Source organism: Harpia harpyja, chromosome 6 (assembly GCF_026419915.1).
Source record: "Harpia harpyja isolate bHarHar1 chromosome 6, bHarHar1 primary haplotype, whole genome shotgun sequence".
Lineage (NCBI taxonomy): Eukaryota > Metazoa > Chordata > Aves > Accipitriformes > Accipitridae > Harpia > Harpia harpyja.
The window spans coordinates 36,728,221-36,752,192 of record NC_068945.1 but is presented as its reverse complement, the minus strand read 5'-3'; the positions used below and the strand labels follow the sequence as shown (position 1 = coordinate 36,752,192).

Here is a 23,972-nt window from a genome sequence, read left to right as displayed (position 1 = left end):
CCGGGCCCCGCCGGCCCGGGCTGGCTCCAGGGCCCCGGGGGCGGGCAGCGGCCGCCGCCTACAGCAGAGCCCCCGCCGGGCCGGGCCGGGCCGGGCCGGGCCTCCCCTGTACCCGCTCCTCCAGACGTCTCCTCTGGCTGCTTTAAAAGGGGGACGGGGTACAGAGCCCCCTGCGCCCGCCGTCATCCTCCCCGGCGGAAAGGGACAAGTGCCCCGCAGGGTTGCTTGTTGGCTGAAGTACTGAAAAATCAAAGTCTCTGAGGTGAATTGAGTTGATCCCGAGGTGAATTGAGTTGATCTCCAGGAGTCTCGTCGCGGGGACCTCCGGCCCTTGCTCGGGGCGGCAGGGAAGGAGCCGCAAGGTGGGACAGCAGGCGGCTCGTGTGTGCTGTGAATTCTGCATTAAACACTCACCCCATAAAGAGCCCAGAAATCTGGGGAAAGAGCCCAGAACTCAGGGGGCAGAGCCCAGAAATCTGGGGAAAGAGCCCAGAACTCGGGGGGCAGAGCCCAGAAATCTGGGGAAAGAGCCCAGAACTCGGGGCAGAGCCCGGAACCACGGCTCTTTCGGCTCAAGCCCTTGCCCCAGACAAGGCAGTCTTTCTCTGTTAATTTTGCAGTTTTTTGCTACTTGGTGGCACTGCATCAACAGAAATAGTGAAGATTTTTTCTTCAGCATGGATCTGGCAGTTGAGATGCTTGTCTGCACTGGCAAGGCACGGGTCCAGGCAGAGAAAGGGTGTACCTGCTTCTCAGTGAGCAGCCTGCCCACACGGCCAAAAGCTTTTACACCTTTTCAACCTGTGTTGATGAGGTTTCCTTGAACTTTTAAAGTTCCCAGTGAAGAAGAGTCCTGCGTCATGACTTCAAGCATGCTCTGAAGGTAGGTTTGCTCTTGCTAGCTGTCTTTCGCAGGCACGTCTGTCTACAGGTTGAGAAGCACCGTCCCCTAACAACAAAAAGATGGCTTCTATCTCTTCTTTAGAAATGGCTTCTGCCTCCTGTACTCAGCGTTTTTAATCTGTGCTGTGGTCTGGATTAGGCTCTGCAGGTGAAATGTGCAGGCAACTGTAGATGTAACAGGGCTGTGGGCACTTAATGTAATGTCCTGATGCTGACGATTCCTTCAGATTCCTGGGAGTTAGCAGGAGTTTATGGGTCACTGTTCAAACTGAGAACATAAGAAATGCTGTAACAGGGCATACCAAATATCTAGCTCAGTGGACCAGGCAAGAGTAGAAAAGTAAGGCAAGCACGTGGTAATCCTTCCCTGGCTCACCTTCCCAGCCTCCAGAGTGCTGCAGCTCAGGAATTTCTGAAGTCAGCTATGTTGATAGATGGGGGTGCCTGCACTTTGTCAGATCCCCAGTTTAAAGAGGTGAGGGATTTAGTGTCCTATTTGGGAAATGTGAAATAGCACTGTAACTGTGGTATGTGAGGTGTGCTGCTTAATGCCAGTCCGGCAAATATGAAGTCACTGGGGAGACACGTCACCAGCTAGCGAGCTGGGACTAACTGTGAGGACTGCAGCAGCTGGGGAAACTGAGAAGCTGCAGTTTATCTTTCTTCTAGCAAGGAGGCTGAAAGAGGCAGGGAAAAGACTTCATGTGAAACCAAGAAATGAGAGACAGGAGGTGCTTCCCAGGTACCCAGAGGTCAGCTCTAATTCCCCTATTATAAGCCTCCAGGAGCACAGAGGTTATAAGAAGAGCAGCTTTTCCGAGAGGAAAGGAGTACTAGAGATCCAGCCAGAGTGGCAAGCAAAGATGTGGTGCGATCACAATTACTTTGAATCATTTGAGCCTAAGCCTGCCATGGGTCCTGTGTTCTTGGTTCCTCCACTGTGTTGGTTTTAGTGTTTGTAAAGGATGGATTTGCCTGAAATTTTATGAGGGAAAAGGAAGTTTTCCTTGATAGGCAGATGTCCTGAAAAGACAGATCAGTTCCTTGATCGAGTTAGTCATGTGTCCCCGGGAGCACTGCTGTCGGCACAACGTGGTAACGAGGATGTGTAGCTAAGACTGTGGAACTGTGCTTTCAATGGAAACCATGCTTAGACTATCAGAGTGGTATGAAAGTATAACGTCTGTCACCCTATTGAGACCACCTTGACTATCTGAGGTCACATCACATCAGTTCCCGCCAGTATGTCAGAGGGCTCCAAAGTGCAGGAACGGCATCTTAACATCTGCTTCATGTGAAACAAGACTGGTACACACTGGCATTTTGTAGCACCTTTTTGGCAAAAAGATGAACTGAAAGTCTATTTTTTTAAAATCTCAATATCACAAATATTTTTCTCTATTGGGGGTTTGATGTTTGGCAAAGAAGAGACATTGCACAGAAACAAGCACAAGCAAGTAACGATTTTATGTCTATTGAAGAAGCCTAAACTTCTGAATTTCAGTGTGCTTCAGAGTCTTACTGAAATGTTTTTGATTATTAAACTCCTATCCTGATCATAAGAGTGTCAGGGTAAGAACAGGGAGGTTTATCTGTTAGCATATGCATTAAGTAACTTTTTTCTTTTTATTAGTTATATTTTCTTCCCTGTACTTGAATTAATTTTTTCCAGAATACGTTAGGTTTTGTATCTAATTAAGGCTGTGATTGTTTTGGTAGAGACAGCATACTGCAGTTTCCCAAATTTAGTAAGATTATTTTAACTGAATAATAAATGACTAGTCAAAAGGAAATATTTTTAATAGAGTTTGGTACAGCATTTTCTATGTGACTTCTGGGTCTTGTTTTCATTTTCAGTGTCTTTATTGTCTTTCCCTATACATTTGCTTCTTCATTGATTTAGCAATGCTCTATTTGCTTATGCTAGTTTATTAAATGCTGTGGTTATAATCTCTATGGAATCCTCAGTTAATTGTGTTCATAATTCCGGAATGCTGTCCAAACGTTTTCTCCTGTTGTGATGTTGCCAGGAAGGCCTGTTCCAGGTTTGACTATAATTGTCCACCTGACAATGGAAATGCACGTATTTTTTTACATACAGTTTTTATCACTGCAGTCCATACCTATCTTGAGGTGACACTTCAAACACTAAACACATTTCCAACAGCTGAAGAGGGAAAACCTTTTTACTGGGCAATATTACAACCTCACTTTCTTGCTGTGGAGCTCCCTTGCCTGTGGATCTCTAGCCTGACACTCTTCAAAGCTTCATCTTAGATTGTTCTTTTCCCCCATCAGCATATTCTTCAAAAATAACCATATTTTCATAAGATAATTATAGTATCAGAGAGTTAGTCCATCAGCAAGATGAACTTCCTTCCATACAGAGTAAGAATGAATATCAACTACTTCCTTCAGAAATATGTGAAAACTTCATTTCTTCAACTCTGTTTGCTTCCAGTAATCTCCATTCCCATACACCCATAGGTAGCTAAACAAAGAAATTAGAAATCATACCACTCCTAGAGTCAGATTTCCTTATAACTTCGAGGATATGTGTGAAAGCTGTTCCTAGCAAAATGGACTTTGATTTCTGAGCGTGCCAGTGTTACCTGTTTGTAAGTCTCAGTATATGTAGCTCTAATCAACCAACACACTATGTTCAAGTCAAATAAAAAGGTATTTCTTTGTGATGGCTAGAGCTTATGGGTAAGTCTACTATTAAGAAGTATTGCTATAAGAACACATCGCTCTCTTGCCATTACAGCAAGTGGTTTTTATTACACTGTGGACAGCTCTCACTTTATGTTCATCAGTAAGTCTTTATAGCAGTATGAATATCTCTTAGTTTCTTTATGCTCTGAGGTATTTCTGCTCATTTCTCGTAAATGAGTAAATAAACTGTCTGGCTCCTGTCTCTTAATATTCATAATCGGAGGGGCTTTTCTTTCTGGCTGCTTAAACAGCTGACACGGTAGGCGTTGTCTGTGGGTAGCCAGGAACGTGCTAGATAGACAACTATTTTAAACTGAATTACAGTGTCGTAGATAGCCAGGTCTGAGGTGCTGGTGTTTTCCTAGCCACTGCCATAGATGAAAACAGATTTGCAGCAAAAGGTTTTGCTATCCTGAAAGTTGTAGACAACTGATTCTTGTCATGTTTTGGTATGCTTTGATAATAAGAAGCAAATGTCCTGTGAAATAAACTGAACAAAGCACAATTGGAGGGAATTCCCATATTTCTTACATCTTTCTGTTCTGTTAAGTGCTTCTAGACCTTATTAAGGAGTTGATTCTGAATATGGTTTGTTGATATCTTTGTCCATTTCTAGCTCTTAACCTGATCTGGTAAATCTGTAGATAAACACTAGACATGGCATCTCTACATTCTCTATGCACAGCATAATGGGCAATATGATGGTCAAATTGTTTCATGCTCTCAGTGATTTTTAAATTATGATATTTCTCAAATGTTGTTTGTTCTTTCATATACTTACCCCAATAGTAGTGATTAAGTAACGTGTAAATACCACTGCAAAATCATTGTGCAAAATGATTTGTAATCCAGGCACCCTTTCAGCCACTGTTTTCAGATTTTCCGTTCTGCCTCCATGGTGTGTTATTTGAATGCATTTCTGAAGCACATTAAGCAGTACAACTGGTATCTCTGTGGTTCTCAATTTTGCCTTTTCCCTCCAGTGGGAAAAATTATTTTAATTATTTAAAACCTATGTTTGCTTTGTCAGTTATTGATGACAAGTTCCAAGAAGTCTCCTTGTGTGTAGAGCACACAAGAGATTTTTAGGAATCATCTTACATGATGTTCAAAGTGATTCTTGGGTCAAAGAAAGCAAGAAAAACTTTGTAAAGACCTGGACAGCTCCCTTAGGCCTCTGGAGTAGATTTATAAGTCACAATTTCCATTTTAAGCTATCAGGACTAAGCTAGTGTATGCGTGCCTTCTTCCCAGACTATCATATGCCTGACCATAAATACCAAGATTTTAAATTTGACTGGATTCTAGGGGAAGACTGCACAGAAAACAGAAGCAGGACATGATCTGCTCCAATAGGGTGACTGGCTAAAGAGATGTACTAATTATTTATAGCAAGGTGTATTACATTGCTGTAGCCCAGATCAAAGATGATAACAAAGCAGTAACTGAAGCCATATTATTATCTTCATTCAACAGGAATGAAATCTGCTTGCCACCAAGATGAAGCTCCACATAAATAACACTTATATTAAAAATCAACATCTTGTATTAAAAAAACCTCCAAGGCAAACATGAGCTGCTGTTTGTGTTCATGCAAAACCTTCCTCTGGATCTAGAAAAATTGTTCCAATATCCATTTATTTTTGAAGAGACTGGGTACATTCAAAGTCTTTCAGCAGCCTCTCCTTTCACATTTTCATGTCAATTAGGGCTACTCTATCTTCCACTTCATTGGATTTGCTAGCTATTTCTTGATGAGAAAGAAAATGTGCTTGGGACTGTTTCAGTCCCATTTAGATGATCATACTGACAGCCCAGCACATGATGACTGTAGAAGGACCCCTTTTAGAATGCTAGTGAGTCCTGGCAGAGAGCCACCAAACACAATACTGTCTAGATTTAGAGTAGACCTTATCTGCCAAGACTGGTAATTACCTCCTGCAGGTGGGTGGCTTGTCTGGCCAGTAGTCATGTCTGAGCATAGAGCAGTATTCGAAGTTTGCATGATCTAATGAGCTGGTAGGTAGTTTTGAGTACCCTGGAAAGTAGTCATTTTCTCAAAGATTTCCTCACTCAAATATTCCTGTTATTAAAAACATTTAAAAAATAATAACACGGCAGATACAATGATTAGGTGAAAATGCATATTTAAAAAATCAGAGATTACACTTCTGTTTTTCCTAACATTATATGCAGGATATCATGACTCTACTGAAATCATTAAGAATTCTCTCACTGACTTTGGTACAGCCAGGATTCTATGAGTAGGAAGTATGTGAACTGCTTTTAATGGCAGATGATCTAGGATGATAAACTGGTGCAGCACTAGCATGGATCCTGTAATTTTCCTGGTGACCTCAAAAGATTGATGCTGGGCAACATTCCTTTCATACATATTTCCACTTTCTTTTAATATTTACCTTAGATGAGTGCATTTAAGTCATTGTGAAATACTATCAGCTGAAACACCAGCACTGTGCTGATTATATGCAGTTGTTTATCTTGTTTCCCATTACTACAGAGATGGCGGTTCCTCTCTTGATGAGGTACGGTTAGTACAGACTAATGCCAGATGAAGCAAATGTGACTGTGGCCAAGGCATTGTTTGCACTCTGTGTTGAAGACACAAAGTCCTAAGTCACTTCCTCTCTTAATTAGAGTGTTGCAGAGCCTCTGGGCCTTGCTAAAACTGTTTACCCTATAGCCTAGGAGTATCAGTGTTTGAAAATTTCAGTCTTTCTCTTATATTTTCCTTGACATTTTGCCTATCCTTCCTGAGATCCCAGGTTCCTGCCTGTTTCTCCATTGCATGTATGGCTGTGAACTTACTGGCTCTAATAGAATCATAGAACCATAGAATGGTTTGGGTTGGAAGGGACCTTTAAAGGTCCCCTAGTCCAACCCCCCAGCAATGAGCAGGGACATCTTCAACCAGATCAGGTTGCTCAGAGCCCCGTCCAGCCTGACCTTGAATGTTTCCAGGGATGGGGCATCTACAGCTTCTCTGGGCAACATGTGCCAGTGTTTCACCACCCTCATTGTAAAAGATTTCTTCTTCCATCTAGTCTAAATCTACCCTCTTTTTGTTTAAAACCATTACCCCTCGTCCTATCGCAACAGGCCCTACTAAAAAGTCTGTCCCCATCTTTCTTTTAGGTTGCCTTTAAGTACTGGAAGGCTGCTATAAGGTCTCCCTGGAGCCTTCTCCAGGCTGAACAACCCTAACTCCCTCAGCCTTTCTTCATAGGAGAGGTGCTCCAGCCCTCTGACCATTTTTGTGGCCCTCTTCTGGACCCGCTCCAACAGGTCCACGTCTTTCCTGTGCTGAGGACCCCAGAGCTGAATGCAGTACTGCAGGTGGGGTCTCACCAGAGCAGAGCAGAGGGGCAGAATCCCCTCCCTCGATCTGCTGGCCACCCTTCTTTTGATGCAGCCCAGGATACAGTGGCTTTCTGGGCTGCGAGTGCACATTGTCAGCTTGTGTCCAATTTTTCATCCACCAGTACCCCCAAGTCCTTCTCTGCAGGGCTCTTCTCAATCCCTTCATCCCCCAGCCTGTATTGATAGCAGGGGTTGCCCTGACCCAGGTGCAGGACCTTGCACTTGGCCTTGTTGAACCTCATGAGGTTCACATGGGCCCACTTCTTGAGATTGTCCAGGTCCCTCTGGATGGCATCCTGTCCCTCAGGCGTGTCAACCGCACCACTCAGCTTGGTGTCCTCTGTGAACTTGCTGAGGGGGCACTCGATCCCGCTGTCTGTGTCATTGATGAAGATATTAAATGGTACTGGTCCCAATACAGACCCCTCAGGGACACCACTTGTCACTGATCTCCATCTGGACATTGAGCTGTTGACCACTACCCTCTGGACGCGACCATCCAACCGTATTCCTCATCCGCCGACTATTGGGTTCTCTCTAATGGCTCCTTGTATGCTTCTCATTGCTGTTTTACAGTCTTATCCAAATTTCCAAAGAAAGTAAGAAAAGTTTCAAATTGTTGTTAGATAATTCCACTTTTTGATGTAGGCATCATGAGGACAGCTAAGACCTTCTGAGAGGTGTCGAAGCTGGGGTGAAAGAATGGGAGGACCTGGGCCAAAGGATTCCTCCTACTCATGGGGTCCCACTTGCTGGAGAGGAATTCAGTCAGACAGACTTTTCTCCTGAGTCACTCAGAAGTGACACCCAGTTTCTACCCATAAATCACTATTAAAAAATAGTAGCAAGAAAATATGGGGAGTTTTATCCCAGAAGGGCTCTATGAGACCAATTAGGGATTTTATTACTAATTGCAGAAAGTATTCTGAGATGCAACAGAATAAAACTCTGACACAGATCCTTACTCTCCAGTGTGTACTGTTTAAATAGACAGAAACGTGGAAGAAGGGTAGGAGAAAGACTTGCAGTGAAACCTGAAGTATTTGCGTTGTTCCCTTCTAGCATTTAAGACTGCTATGTTAGTACTCAGCTCCTTGCACTTAGTTTCCAGCAGAATAAGGCCCTCACAGGCACACACAAACCCAGATGTATGCTATGTCTCAGCATAAGCCGAAGGTCTCCAGTACTTCATTTTAGTTCCAAAAGATTCTACAGTGCACCCACTGCTCTTCTTATAAATGAAAGGAAATTCGGTAAACAAGCAAAGGACATTTTGACCGCACTGTACACTTATTCAAAGTGCCTGTCCATTTTCAATGGATTTCCAGCTAGTAAATAAATTATTACATTTATCATTGTAATTTTTTTTTTTTTTGCATACTATGCTTTTTCACAGTGCATTAGTGTGAGCTAAAAATAACAGGCATTTGTCACAGGCTATTCTTTGGCCATTGAAAAAATGTCTATTTGCATAATAGATACTGCATATCCCTATATACAATGAGAAGAAGCTTTAAAGAAAGGTCACAAAAGTTGGTCTTCTCATCACTTGTCTAAAACTAAAAATCTGACAGCAAAAACCCTCCTCTCTAGGCGTAGCAGTGTATATACGATTCTCTTAATTATCTTCAGATTATGATTAGCTCTCTCATGTTTAATATTGGTACATTTGATTATTTTCAGTGAGATTATAGTTCTGATTCACCAAGTGCTACCATTTGGACAGTCACACTGAAGTTGTTAGCAAGCATAGCTCACTTGTATTCCTGGGGTTTGGTCCACAGCTCAGACAAGCCATGTTTTGCACAAGACAGCTGTGTGTGTCTGCTTCGGCAGGGACAGATTTGCTCCTCGGTTGTATTAGTGCAGTGTCCAGTTTGCCATAGTCTCTACCGAGACCCCCAGCACAGCAGCCAGCGCCTCATAGTATTCCCTGCCCTGCCTCTGTTTCTGTTCCCCTGATCCAGTCAGGTGTATATGACAGTGCATGATCAGCTCTCAGACTCCTTTTATTGTATTAGATAACGTACTCCGATTTCAGGTATGCGGAGATATGAAAATAAAGTCATTTAATTGCTTGAGTTATCACACTGTGCTTGAATTTAAAAGCAGTACTTTCGTCAAGATGCGAAATTTTTATGTCATGCTACACCTATTTTTGCTCTAATAGAAATAGGATCAAGACACATGGAATTTGTATGACAACAAAGTAAAGCCTTCAGACTTTTTTTTTTACAGAGGCAATGTGTTGTTATACTGTAGTTACACAAAATACAGTTGTTCATTGCACTTTGGAAGAACATTATGAGATACAGTGGTTGAAAACACAAGACTCTTTTTTGTCCTGTGTTTTTTCATGAGGTTAAGAAATTACCCCTCATTATTTTTAAACAAATTTGTCTTTAGTATTGAATAAGCTAATAAAGCTTAAATTATTCTCCTGTCAGATAGTAATCTGAGGCCTGCTTGTATAAAAGAATATAAAGCTCATACTCAGCAAAACGTGATGTTATATTTTTCTTACTAGAGTTCAGCAACATTAGAGCATATTTTCTTTTCCCAAAGACCTTCTGTTACGACTTACTATTTTTCTGACGTTTTGTCTTCCAGCTTGAATTCTATCTTTCTGAAGTCTTCTTTTACCCTTGCAATAAACTTGGACAATGTGGTTAAGCAGTATCCGTGGAAGGCTGAATTCAGATTCCACTTTTTCTTAATTTGTGTTTTCTCTGATTCTGTATATGCAACTATCGAGGTAGCTGCAAGCTGATTATTCCTTTCTTTTCCTAGTACAGAAGTCACGTCGTTGTTCTATTAGTTGAAATCATCCATATGGCCAGCAGATGCACTTAAAAGGTATTTAATTAGTGGTGTAAATTCACCTCACTAGACCGTTCTTCTTCAGTGATTTTATCTAGGCTAAGTGTGTGCTGTCTGTCTGTTTGAAATCAGTCTAGATTATTTGAAGTAGAGTCATGCTTACTTGGAGTAAATTTGTTCTGGATGAACAGAACTAAGTACTTCATTCAAGTGTAAGTTTTGTTTATCATTTGACTTACCATCTTCAAAACTTCCAGTACAGCTTCTGCTTTAACCTTGGTAAGTCCTGTATCATTTGACTCCAGGACTGAAGTTCTGTTTCACAGTATGTAAAAGGTCACTCAAAGTTCTGGTTCTCCTACTGCTTTTTGTCCCAAGTTCCACTGGTATTGCAAAATTAGATATATGTATTAAATTCTGCTCAAAATTATATTTTTGTGATTTAACCTATCAACAATGATGAAACCATCCCTTAACTTCATCTTGGTAAACTAAAACTTGCTTGACAAGGATCAAAAAGTACATATTAATCACCCAGATCCCAAGATTCCACTAACATTTTTAGCTAAAGCATCATTTATATTTGTTAAAATCTATATCCAAGCTCTTTTTTTTTCATTTTTTCTGCGTTATAGAAACAGGAGGTATAATTTGTTCCTATTCACATTTACATTTGGTTTGAAATGTTTTGGGTTGTACCTAACAAGTCAAAGAGTCCAGAGGCTTAGTGTCAGAAATGTGTCCTTTTGCCATTATTTTTAGTTTCCCTCATTTTAGATAATTTGCAATCTCTTCCTTGTTTCGTTGATGAAAAATGTTAGATTGAACTAGAAATAAGGCCCTTTATCATGACTTGGAAGCCTGTTAGTTCACCTGTGTATTGCGTATAATGTTGATTTTGCATCATTCTAATTCTTTCATTGAAATGTCAGTAGCTATCTGATCACATAAATCCCTTAAGGATTTCAGGTATGTGTATATATATCTTGGTACTGACCTAACCAAACAAATGCATTATATCCCGAAGTGACATCAGAACGGTTTTTCAAAGAGTGCGTTCTGTCAGCTTGTATTATTGCTGGTTGTTCTCGCAGAAACAGAGGCACTAGTTAGGCCAAAATCATGACTAAATCTGGTGGCTGCTCTGACTTAGAGCGTGTGCGTGTGGAGGCTGGGGATTGCATGGCTGCACAGCCTGCACCACTGTCTTCTGTTTGGTTATTCCGGTTCTTCTCCCTTTCACTTCTTTCAGTAATTGAGACCTGAACCTGCCTTTCCCATATTTTTGCCCATGCTTGCTGTCAGCCTGCAAAGCCTGTAATTAAGTAGGTCATCCTATTTACCCTTTAAATATTGTTACAACATTAACTTTCTTCTAGTTCTATGAAATTTCCTCAGCATTTCAGAAGTTGTTAGGAAACAAATTTAATGATTAACATTGCTGTCTATCACATCTTTCATTTATTTTTCTAATAACTCTTCGACCTGCCATTTAAAAATAAATGTTTAAGTTGCTGCTGTTTACTATCCTTTCATATTATTGATTTAACGGAAAGTATTTCAATGTTACATAATGTGAAAACACTTTTTATGTTTTCCAAATATGCAATAGAAACATTTCTGCTGTTCCACATTCTTCTAGACATTTCTATCTTTCACATCTTGTAGTGAAGCAGTACTAGTATTTGCAATGTCATTATCTCTGATTAATTTAATATTCTTACTTTCCATGGGAGATACATATTTTTGCCTTTTCTTTCTTCTAAGTTTTTAAATTATTTAACTCTTTAGTTATACACTAACTGTTGTCAGCTTTTGGTTTTTTTCCCATTTGTTCCATGTTTTAATGTGCTGCTTTCTCTTCTTATAGACAGTAAGAAATGAGTTGGGGAATGCAGATAATGAATAGATCTTAAGTGGTGTGGCTGAGATGGGTTGCCATAACCGTGACTGTGAAATTTCAAAGGGGGGACTCTTTTGTTACAAGGCTATATTTTGCAGGTGTACTGGATCTGGCCTGGGGTTAACTTCCTTCATAGCAGCGATATTGTGCTGTGTTTTGGGTTTGTGGCTAAAACAGCTTTGAAAACACACCTATGTTTTGGCTATTGCTGAGCAGTGCTTGCACAGGATCAAGGCTGTCTCTCTTCCCACTCTGCCCGCACTCCCCCCGCAGCGAGTAGGCTGGGGATAGGCAAGAAATTGGGAGGGGACACAGCCAGGACAGCTGACCCAAACTGGCCAAGGGGATACACCATGCCATATGACATCATGCCCAGCAATAAAACTGCGTGGAAGAAAAGGGTGGGATGGGGGTTGGCTTCAAAGCTGGCTAGCAGAGACTGACCAGGCATCGGTCTGCTTGTGGGCCTTGGTGAGTGATTGCCTTAGCATCACTTTTTCTTTTTAATTCTCATTTATTACATTTTATTAATTCTCACTTTTTTTCTTCACTTATTAAGCCATCTTTGTCTCGACCCATGAGTTTTCTCTCTTTTTTTCCTATTCCCTCCCCTGTCCCACTGAGGGAGGAGGCGGGGGGGAGTGAGCTAGCAGCTGTATGGGTGCTTACCTGCTGGCTGGGGTCAACCCGCAACAGCAGGATGGAATCAAAATACATTAGGAGCACAGTCCCTGAGTAATGGGGGTTTGGGGTTTGAGGTTTGAGGGAATGAAGTACTTTTTCCAAGCAGCAAGCCAGGGAGGAGGCATTTGTGCAGCCACAGGTGAAAGGAGTGGGAGGACAGGCTGAGAGAGCTGGGACTGTTTAACCTTGAGAAGAGGGGGCTCAAGGGAGAGGATCTTATCGATGTGTCTAAAAGCCTGATAGGAGGAGTAAACATGAAGCCAGAGTCGACTCAGTGCTGTCCAGTGAAAGGACGAGAGGCAATGGGCACAAACTGAAATACAGGAAGTTCCACTGAACTTATGAAAAAACCTTTTTACTGTGAGGGTGGTCAAACATTGGAACAGGTAGCCCAGAGGGGTTGTGGAGTCTCCAACCTTGGATATACTTAAAACCCAACTGGACACAACCCTGCTCTGAGCAGAGGGCTGGACTAGAGGATCTCCAGAGGTCCCTTCCAGCCTCAGCTATGTTGTGATTCGGTGAAATTTCACAGGTGTTAAGTGACCCACAGTTTTGTGGATCAACTAGCCAAGCACATAGTCGGTATAGATAACATGGGATATCAGAGAGCTTTCTCAGAGGAAGCTGTAGCATTTTTTTTCCAATCTCCAGAATTACCTTTCAGTCCTGGATGCACAGGATTTTATAATGAATTGCATTTTCTTTTTATTTTGTTTTTGAATAGAGTGATTACATGAGTCTTTTTAGTTTGGACCTGCAGCTTTTTCACTGACAAAGCTAGCACTTTTGCTTTGGCATAGAAAAGCAAAGAAACCTGCCTCTTAGTACAGCATCATTATTTTGGAACATACTGTAGCTCGGCGCATGTTCCTGCACCAGACAGAGTTGTCTGAGGTAGCAGAGTCTTGTAAGAGAACTTTCCAGTTACAGACTAATGTGCAGAAGGCTGATTCCTCATATTTGAATGTAAAATGACTCTACAGAAATTGATACTGCAGTAAGATGTGTATACGGTTATTTCAGTACTCACAGCTATGCTCGATAGCCTTTACACAAGTGCTATTTTGTAGTAGGAATGCTGGTAAAATAGTTTCATTCATAAGTATCGAAACTAGCATTTCAAGATGACTCATTGTCCTGATTCAACCTGCTTTTTAGGTTCAACTTACTGGTTTTACTGCTGGCCTGTTCACTTGCTGACGATTTCGTAGGTAAGAGAGTTTATATTCTTCTGTTGCTGGCAGTTCCTGGTTTTTAGAGAGTGGGCCCGATTGGTCTTGCCTGCTTAGATTATTTGTTAATTGTTGCTATTCAGGTATGTATTTCATCAACTAAATCTTGATTGTTTGATTAAAAAAAAAGGAATAGGAGTGGTCCAGCTTTTTTTTATGTACTAGTGAAATATTACATTGTTTCAAAAAATACTAGCTTCCTCTAAGAAAGCAATTGCAACATGAAATTTGGGAGAGGTGCATGGTGCACTTATGCTTTCGGTGACTTTAATAGAAAAGTAGATGATTTTCATTTGATTGACTTAGTGGCTTCAAAAACTTGCTCACTGATTTACTATCTGAAAAAATGTTCAGGAATGCTTTGTAGTTGTAGCATGGGTTTCCATGTGAGCTGAAGAAAATTTTTTCTTAGTGTGTAGGTGCACGAAGAGCGTGATCTCTTTTGTGGTGGGTGCTGCCTCCTTCTCTGTGGATTCTCATTTGTTGAACAGAAGGAGACAGTTCTGCAAGCGTGGCAGTGCACACAGAACTGTTGCATGAACAGGCAGTGCTGTACGCTGTGTTTCTGTACTCTTTCGTGGCACATGATGATGTCGTGGTTTAACCCCAGCCAGCAACTAAACACCACGCAGCCGCTCACTCACTCCCCCCCACCCAGTGGGATGGGGGAGAAAATCGGGAGAAGAAGCAAAACCCGTGGGTTGAGATAAGAACGGTTTAATAGAACAGAAAAGAAGAAACTAATAATGATAATGATAACACTAATAAAATGACAACAGCAATAATGAAAGGATTGGAATGTACAAATGATGCGCAGTGCAATTGCTCACCACCTGCCGACCGACACCCAGCCAGTCCCCCGAGCGGCGAATCCCTGCCCCCCACTTCCCCGTTTCTGTACTGGATGGGACGTCACATGGTATGGAATACACCGTTGGCCAGTTTGGGTCAGGTGCCCTGGCTGTGTCCTGTGCCAACTTCTTGTGCCCCTCCAGCTTTCTCACTGGCTGGGCATGAGAAGCTGAAAAATCCTTGACATTAGTCTAAACACTACTGAGCAACAACTGAAAACATCAGTGTTATCAACATTCTTCGCTCTGAACTCAAAACATAGCACTGTACCAGCTACTAGGAAGACAGTTAACTCTATCCCAGCTGAAACCAGGACAGATGATTTTTTGCCTCTGAATATTTTAATTTTCTGTTTACTGTAAAGATCGCTGGGGGGGGGGTGTTAGTGTTAAATATTGAATGTTGCATCTTTCTACCTAAAATTGAGCATCTCATAGGCTGTTCTACTGAGGAAGATAATGCAGTGATTATGTCAGATACTTTCAATACAGTTATTTTTGTTTACAAAAATACGTAAAACTATATTGCCGTAAGTACAGAAGGGATTCCCAAGTCTTCATCTGGTGCTTGTTGTGGTTGTGCTGGTCTTTCACAACCTGGCTCCCCTAAAGACCCTTCCACATTCCTCCGTGGAGCTCAGCCACATTCCTCCGTACCTTGGCCTGAAGCAGCCAAGCGCATATCCATCCCTGTTTTCAGTCGGATGCTGTATTTCAGATACCTGCCCCAATGGAGTTACCTGGCTTTTCACAACAAGACATTGAGGCTGTCTCTAGCACCTTCGGCTTGGTTTTACCCGTCCTCAGCGATGACCAGAACTAGTACACGCTGCCTTAAGACCCAGTCACAGTGCAATGCTAAGAGCATCCTGTAAACGTTTTCCTGGGATGTCAGCAATACCAGCACGCTGGCACTAGGGACCACATCCCACGTAAAAAGGCTTCGGTTGACAATTCGGCTGAAGTGCAATGTCAACAGCTCCGTCGGGCTGCACGGGGGCGTTTTGCCCGACACAGCCACAATACCGACTGTGTGCTCGCCCCGGAGACCGGCCGTGGCCCCCCGATAGCCCCCTTCCACGGAAGCAAAATGGGTAGAGACCTCCCTCCCCTCCCGAACACGAGGGTTTTCCTAAATCTTCCTGAGCGATCCGGCTATTATTGCCAACCCCGTGCTTTTGCTTCGGGGTAATACATCTCCAGATTGCCTCCCGCTCCCCCATTCCCCCTATTTGTCATTTTCTACAGCTCGTCTACTTAACGCTGAAATCTGACCGCTGGGAATCGCGTGTCGCTCCGGTTTCGTTCACCTCCCCCGGCTGGATAAACCCCCGGTGGCTCCCAGGCCACCATTTTCCAGGGTGAGTAAAAGAACACCCGCGGGAAAATAACTCGCACGGTTCGGATCCTTTGCAGACAGCCTCCGGGGGGGGGGAGGGGAAGAAGAGGGGAGGGACAACTACCGGCTCCGGGACCCCTGCCGCAGCCCTGCCACCGCCGGCTGCCGCACTGCCGGGGCCGCGCTCCCTCCCCCGGCACCGGAGCGGAGAGGAGAGGAGGGGCACAGCCGGGGGGGGGGGGGGGATCGGCGGGCGGGACTCCGCGGCGGCGCCCTAGGGGCTGAGGGCCGGCGGCGGGGTGCGGGGGGGGACGACGACCCTGCCGGCCGCCGCGGAGAGCCGCACCGCGGCAGGCGCCGAGCCGGGCCGCAGCAGCACCGCGCCCGCCGCGCCGGATTCTGCCCGCCCCCCCCCCCGCTCCCCGAGGCGGTGAGTTAAGGAGGGAGGCGGGCGGGCAGCCCCCGGCACCGGCGGGGGGACACCCGTGGCCCTCTGCCGCGGCGTGGGGAGGGGTGTGTGGGGGGAAATGGATTTAACAGGTTGAGATGGGCGTGTGGTGCGCGGGTTTCTGGGCACCCCGGGTGTTTTGGCGTGGAGGTAGCGGTTTGTTTTTTTTTTTTTCTTAGCGATTTAGCGCCGGTGCTGTTGCAAATAAGGGCTGCTTTCTGCTGTCAAAGGCTTCCCGGGAAGCTGCGTCTTCGGTTGGGTGGCTGGTAACTCTCGGGTAGCCGGCAGCTGCCAAAAATGTCGGGACGTATAGTTGTTTATCTCCGGCCCCGTTCCGGCTTTAGGATGGTTCCTACACGTAAGGAAATACCAAAACTTTTCTTCCCCTTAACGGGAAGAAAGGAGAACATAAAATAGCTTTGGGCATCCTTACGGCTCTAAAGGCGGTTTTAGCTCCCCAAAGTGGTATTTTCTTAGGCTGCTGGGCCAGTGACCCTTGCTTTAAATCACTTTATTCATAAAGTTTTCAAAGCGCTGACGCTTCCTTGTGCCAACTTTTTAACTAATGCGGTTTTTTTTTCTTTTCACATGTAATTTATGCGTAGTGGGACATTATTAATTTTTATTATTTACTGAATGCGTTGTCTGAATCTACTGAGGTTGTTTTATCCTTTTGATTTCGTGGGTACAGGAGTCCTTCTAATGTTACACATATAAATCGGATTATAGAGTTAAATTATTTTAAAGTGACTACCTGAAGGGAGACATTGTAATTCAAGCCTTTCCTTAAGTTTGCAAAGTGATACTTAGTCAGAAGTCCAAGAAGGGATGAGTAATAGATTGGGTTTTTTAGGTCTTCTGCTGCGATTTGGGTTTGTTTTTTTTTTTTTCCTGGGGGGCATATGACATTTGCAAAAATCTGTACTGTTCAGTTAAGTACATTGTATCCTTCAAGGATCCTGCTGTAATAAACAAGCAATATTATTAGATACTCCTTTTTTTTTTTTTCCTTTTCTTCCTACAGGCTGTGTCCCTTGAATAATTGTGGTGTTCCACAACACAAAGGCCTTGTATCTTTGTGCATACAAAGTGGTTCAACAGGATGAAACAACCAATTTGTTGTGAATAAAAGAAAAAGAAATCAAATGGCAAACAACTGAAACGTAACTGTGCTCAGTTGTTTTTTTCCATAGCAGTACTTCATAAGTAGGCAAGTTTCAAAATACAATTTTTGTGTTTGTGCAAAACAGTCTGTGCTCAGGGCACTCTTATTTTCTGGTTTTGAAAATATGCTTAATTATAGGTGTACTCCCTCAAGTCAATGAAAAGATTTCCACAGACTTGCCTGAGCTGCAAGGGTTAATTCCAGCAACTTTTCCGTCATGTTATTCCTTCATACAAACACAAGTTTCTGATGTTGCTGGGGTATATGCTTGTAAGCTTCTAGGAGATGAGGCAGTAGAAGACCTCACTGGACTTATGGGCTTGTTCCACCCTTTTCCTACAAGGAGAAAGGTTCAGTTTAGGCTTAGCATGAACATTTGCGAAATCTGTGTTGTATTTTTTGGAATGTGGCTGGAAAGGCGCTCTGAGTTTCACGTAGCCTGTCATGTTCCTACATGCTGTATTTTCACGCCCCATTATGGAGCTGTTCTTTGAAAGAGATAATACAGAAATGTTTGAGACTAAAAATCCTGTGCTATAATCTATATAAGTTTGTTTGTTGTTTTTACGTTGGAATGGGCAGAAATTTCAGTTTTTCTCTACCTGGATCTAACAGTATCTTTTAATTGAAACTTTCACTGCTAGTCAAGTGTGAAGTGTTAAAAATGACTTAATGACATGGTTACAGTGATTTGATTTTTGTAATGTGCAGGTATCTCCTCAGCTCCAAGAATTCTGGAGATATATATATAACATTGTGCATTTGTGTCTTTACATACAGGCAAAGAACAGTTCTGCAGTATCTGAGGATGGATAAAGACTTCCGCTACTACTTCCAGCACCCGTGGTCTCGCTTAGTTGTGGCTTACTTAGTGATCTTCTTTAACTTCTTAATATTTGCTGAGGACCCAGTATCTCACAGTCAGACAGAAGCCAATGTTATTGTTGTTGGTAATTGTTTCTCCTTTGTAACAAATAAATACCCTGAAGGAGGAGGCTGGAAATTTCTGAAGGTGCTTCTGTGGCTGCTTGCCATTCTCACAGGACTGATAGCTGGGAAATTTCTCTTCCATCAGCGCCTGTTTGGTAAGTTACATGATGCACCTACTGACTTCCTGATAATGGCTTTCTGACTTCTCCTTGTAGCTTTGTACTCATTGCAATTTTGTAAGCTTTGCTATTAATCGTTTCAACTGTTTAGAGCCGTATAGAACTCAGTACATCAAAGCTTACATCATCATGGAAGTTAATTCCATGTCTACTTATGTGACCATAATTCACAATTATTTCAGTCAAAAAAGGCTAAAAATAGTGAAAGCTGACATGTTTTGAAAGCATTGAGAGGTCAGTGATTTTCAATAGTATAAAAATACTCCTTTGCATCTTCAGACCAATTTTTAAATCTTGTTATATAATCTTCTTGGCAATCTGCAGAAAAAACATTGTTCTTTGGGGCAGCGATGCTACATGTCTTGTCAAAAGTCATGTAAGTGGAAGCAGAGGCTGTTGTTAGTATTAGCAGAGCTGTGCTGAACAACTCCCATGCGAAAACAGGAATTTGAGAGAAGAGGGACCTCTCTGTCTCTGGGTACAAGAGCGAGTCAGTGAAATGGGAAGGTAGGAAATGGAGGAAACCATGGCAGTCAATGCTTTCATACACAAGATGTGACTAAACTGAGGAACTTACTTCACATGGACTGACTGAAAGGAATGGAATGGCCCTGGATTAAATTCTGAGACTGAGAACTTAGATGTAAATATATAGAGATACACAAATACCTATCATTGTCTTAACTGAGTCACATAGTAAATGTAGAAAATGTTGCATCTGAGGGCTCAAGGCTGTCTCTAAGTTTTAGAGGTAAATAGAAATCATGGAAAAGATTACTTCACTCCCGCCAGCTGCACCATTCTTTGAAACATCTGATTCTAGGCGTGTCATTGCTGGTCTGGATGGACTAGTCCTATATTCTTATACTGGTAGGACTGCAGGTTGGATGGTTACTGGAATACCTCGAAGCACATGAGCGATAGGCCATTTCCTTAGTCTGTCTCGTTCTATTAAGATAGAGAGTGAGCCGCTACTGTTTCAATAAATCAAATGTAAAGCTATTATGTCAAGGAAGGAACAAGCAAAGCCACATTAAGAGACTTCTCTTAATACAGACTTCTCTTGAAGCACTTATTCTGAAAAATAGTTGAGCATCTCGATGGCTATTTGGTGGACAACTTACCATAATGTCGTGGTAAACGTAAAATGTCCCCATAAAGAGGACATTTTACCTTAATTTCTGGGCTCTGGAACAAGTACTGTCACAATAATGTTTTCAATTCTGGCTTCCACAATTGAGGAATGATTCTGTTAAATTGGAGAAGATTAGGGAAAAGTAATGAAACTGATGATAAAATGGGAAAATAAGCCCTATAGTGAGAGGATTGAGAGGATAAAGGGAAGATTAGAGGGTGACTTGCTCAAATTTGACTTGAAGGACAGAACCTTCAGTCCAGCAAATGTATTGCAAGGTCCAGTGCTTGGAAGTGGCAAATAGCCAGCACTTTTTTTTTTTCAACTGAAAGGCTAGACAATCAGTGGAACAAGTTGTCACAGGATGTGGCTTCATCAAGACACATGAATTTTTGTTTTGGGGAATACGTTCTAGTCTGACTACAGAGTAATTCTCTATCTCCTGTCTAGGTAGGTTATTATGATAATTTCTTCTGGATTTGTAAGTGTATATCGTAAATAGCATGTAGCTTAACATAAATTTTAAAGTGTCTTGAATCAGCATTACTGCCAAAAGGAGAAGGTCTGCCCGGCCTTCAGTGTCTGCTGCTTCGTGCTTTTGTGCGGTTGCTCAGTGAAACAGGATAGGGAACTTAGCCCCATTAGCACTACCCATCTTTTATTTCTGTGAGGATCATATCTCTGATCATACCGATGTTTGTGGCAGCACAAAGATGGGATCAGCACTGGGAGGAAATTAACAGGCGAGAGATTCCTACCCCTGATGACAGCGCTGGCTTATGGATATTTACGATTATGGTCTGGGTGACCAATACGGGTGTAGGTACAATCTGATTTGAGGCTAGTTGATGCACATTGAGTTTCGTTTGAGCTACTGTAGATCTGCCACAGTCCCACCCTCCTAACCCCAGCCACATCGTTTTGGTGCCTCCCTTGAGCCAGTGCTGCTGTTAATGCGATGGAGCAGCGAGCCAGCTCTGGCAGGTGATCCCACACAAAACCAGTTGCTTCTACTGTCATCTACAGCAGCTCTTTGAACTGATGCAATCGCTTGAGTGCCAGTGCTGATGCGACGGCCGAGGACTGTGCAGCCAAGATAGTCGGGGGCCATGGCAGCCCTGCCTTGTGTTGGCTTGAGTGCTGTGGGAGTGCACCCACACAGTGTGTCAGTGGAAATACGCTGTTGCTTGTGATACGCTGTGAGCAGATGGCAGTCTGTGTGACTGGAGAGCTGACTGTATTGCTGATTGATGTGGCCATGGTAGCTGTAAACTAGCTAGTGCGGATAGGGATCGCATCGATGAGATGATGGTGTGGGTTTACGGCTTGAGTGTATCTCTGGGTCTCCAGAAGATTTGTACAGCCCATGCTGAAATCTTTCCTGCTAGTTATTTGCCACTATTTTAACGTCTTCACTGCCTAGAAAGCCCTCCTTTTGTTGAGATCCTCCCTGAGTATGCTCTCTCGATCTTCTGGCATCAAGCACGTCATGAATTCACCCTTTTATTGTTTTTAATTTCCCTAGTTTATCTTTTTAAGTAGCTGCTGCAATTTTTTTTTTTCCTATTTAATCCCTTTTTTTTAATCTATAATTACTTGGAACCATTCTGGTTTTTAATCCTTGTTCATTTATTTATTTTTTCTCTGCTAAATTCTGTTTGTAGAGGAAATTGCGACTGGTTGTTTCTTGTGGCCTGTGTATAACTTCCTGCAGTCAGGAAACCAAATAGCACCAGTCAATCTTCCCTTGTCAGATCTTGGCTCACAGTGTAGGCTGCAAATTGAAATTGAGAAGGATTAGTCTGCACATCTCACTTTAGATGAAGATGAGTGGAAAGGATTTTCTTTCTCTATGCCCTTCCTGCTCTTTTGTCCCTTGTCTTCTGTATTTCTTGCTGCTGAGTTTGCATATGAACTAGAAAAATAGTGTAGCTAGAACTATGTCGTAGTACAGTTTACCATCTGTGACAGCCGCTGTCTGATAGCCATGGCTGTCATGAACTATAAAAATAATAGAAATAAGTTCAAGCATGTTATGTTTCTAAAAGTGGAAGGAGAACGGTCCTGGCAACGTTAGGCTTCATTTCTCTGAGTACAGGGAGATAAGGGAGTACGTAAACTATATTGTTGAGAAGTAGACATCTCAACTAGAGGACATGGTGGGAAGTTTTCTGTTGATAATATTCATTGCAACCTTTGAACAGTAACCTCTAGAGGGACTCCTTCAAGGCACTGCTCATGACTTAAAACAAGATTAGAAAACAGTTACATTTCTTGCTCTTCAGTCAAGAAATAACTTACTTCATGTGATAAACATCTCCCGCGATAAATATTTCCAAGGAAAACAGCCTTTATCAAGTACATTCTTTATATCTTTATGGCATATGGTCAGAACAAATGGAATTTTAAAATTGTCTTTTGGCTGTTATCCACTATATTCTTTTGATTCATCATTAAGCATATCTTCTATTTGGTTAGGTATTGTGCTCTGCCATGCTTTTTATTTTACAATGGAAAATGAAAGGTCATAGATGAATACTGGAAGTTTGGGGAAATAAAAAATCAAGATATATACCCCTGTTATTTTTTCTTCTGCATGAGAGAGTTACCTGAGGCAGGGAAAAGTGGTAAATTCTTTGCACTTAGAGATTTCTTGATTTTTTTTTTCTGCTTTATTAAAAGCAGAAAGAGCTTACAAACTGACCCCATTTGATGACACTATGCATTCAGAAAATGCATTCAAATCTTAAATCCCGACTTAAAAGAAATTCCTGAATAAGCTCTTCCACATTTTTAATATTGCTCTGGGGCACTGTCTGGAAAGTAACACTGTGTTTAGTGTGTAGAAAGCGTATGTTTTAATCGGCACTTTCTCGGCATATGCACAGTTGCAGTTCTGTACTCCAACCTCAGGCTCAAATTCTGAGTTCAGTGGGAGGTTTTTGGGTCCAAAGTTCAGGCTGAGCATTTTGCATCAATGTATAAATATGATCTATCATGTAAATTTAAAATCATCTTTCATTTGAATAGACTTTTAGCAGTACGGATAAATGGACAGTATACTTGGAAAAATAATACCTCAATTTTTTCCATCCAGCATCTTCGCTTTGACTGTTTTCCATGTGTAATAATCCTTAGCTTATGCTGCATATTAGATACATCAGTTTTTAAAAACATACTTACTACAAAATGTGCATGTGTCTACCTGCCCATTTTTCTGATTCTAAGTGATTATAAAGACGTATTAAAATCTGAGTAAAAGCCTGTGATTACAGAGACTGGATTTTATGCAACTGCCAATGAGTTCGCCTGGATTTATATTTGTAAGTTCCTTTTTAAATGATGTAGATGGAAACTAAATATTTAATGTGTTATAAAAAATTATGGAAAACAAGATAGATAGAACTAAAGCTGTATTTCTTAAAACAGGGGAATCATCATAATACTGCAAGCAAATTAGAGCTGTTGAATAAATGTTGAATTTAATGGGTTGCTCTCTTGCAAGTGTTCGTGGTATGCAGTTTGTTTAGAATTAAATGATAATCGGAGCTTCATAGGCACTGGAGTGAATAAATAAAGCAGTCATTATAGGAATTGCACTGAGCTGTGGGTACACACTAATGTTGCACATTTTTTAATGGACAGTAGTGCCATGCTGGGAGCAATTTCATGATAGACAGTTTCAAACAAAACACCCACTGAGGACCTGTTGTCTGAAAGCATTACTCTTTTTGTCAAACATCTTATCTGGAAGGCACTAAAAGATACTGCAAACCTATTATAAGGAGACTCTTCAGTGTCTGCTTTTATGCTGAAAGTTAAAGTGTTTATCAACTGAGGCAATGAATGTATGCAGATTGCAAGAGGAAATTAGGCAGAATGGGATTTAGTCATGATGATAGTGCACTGCCTAAGAGAAGTGAATCTGTTAGGCGGCTAACAGACAGGATAAATTCATACAGTAGTACATATGTGATTAATTAGTATCCTGATCTATTAGGGGTCACGTTAGTGTAAAATCTGGGCTGTGGTATTGCTGCTAGTATTGCTGGGGCATATCACTTTCATAGTGGTGCTTGGGCAATAGCTAATGAACCAAATGTGATCTGTTTTGCCAAAAAAAAAAAAAAAAAAAAAAAAGAAACGTGATAAGATTTTTGCATGGTTGTTTTTCAGCCAGATAGTTTCCCGTTCCTGTTTGATAGTAGTTACATGAACAGTTGTGCCACCATCTGTAGGAACAAGTGATGGGTGTATGGCAATACTTGCCTAAAATTCTAACCT

At 42.1% G+C, this 23,972-nt stretch overlaps 1 protein-coding gene across 4 annotated transcripts in view; it reads left to right on the top strand.

Annotated features, from left to right (window-relative positions):
* Positions 1-114: 114 nt before the first annotated feature.
* TMEM117 (transmembrane protein 117) overlaps positions 115-23,972 on the top strand; it is a 241,477-nt gene continuing 217,619 nt past the window's right edge. The window contains exons 1-4 of one of the 4 annotated variants that reach the window (XM_052788714.1): positions 115-362; positions 621-883; positions 15,741-15,853; positions 18,225-18,529. In XM_052788714.1, the coding sequence (XP_052644674.1) occupies positions 18,253-18,529 (277 nt within the window). In that variant the 5' untranslated portion in view covers positions 115-362; positions 621-883; positions 15,741-15,853; positions 18,225-18,252. Of the gene's footprint in view, positions 884-15,442; positions 15,587-15,668; positions 15,854-18,224; positions 18,530-23,972 lie in introns of those variants that run through there. The other 3 variants (XM_052788713.1, XM_052788715.1, XM_052788716.1) reach the window with 3 other exon arrangements.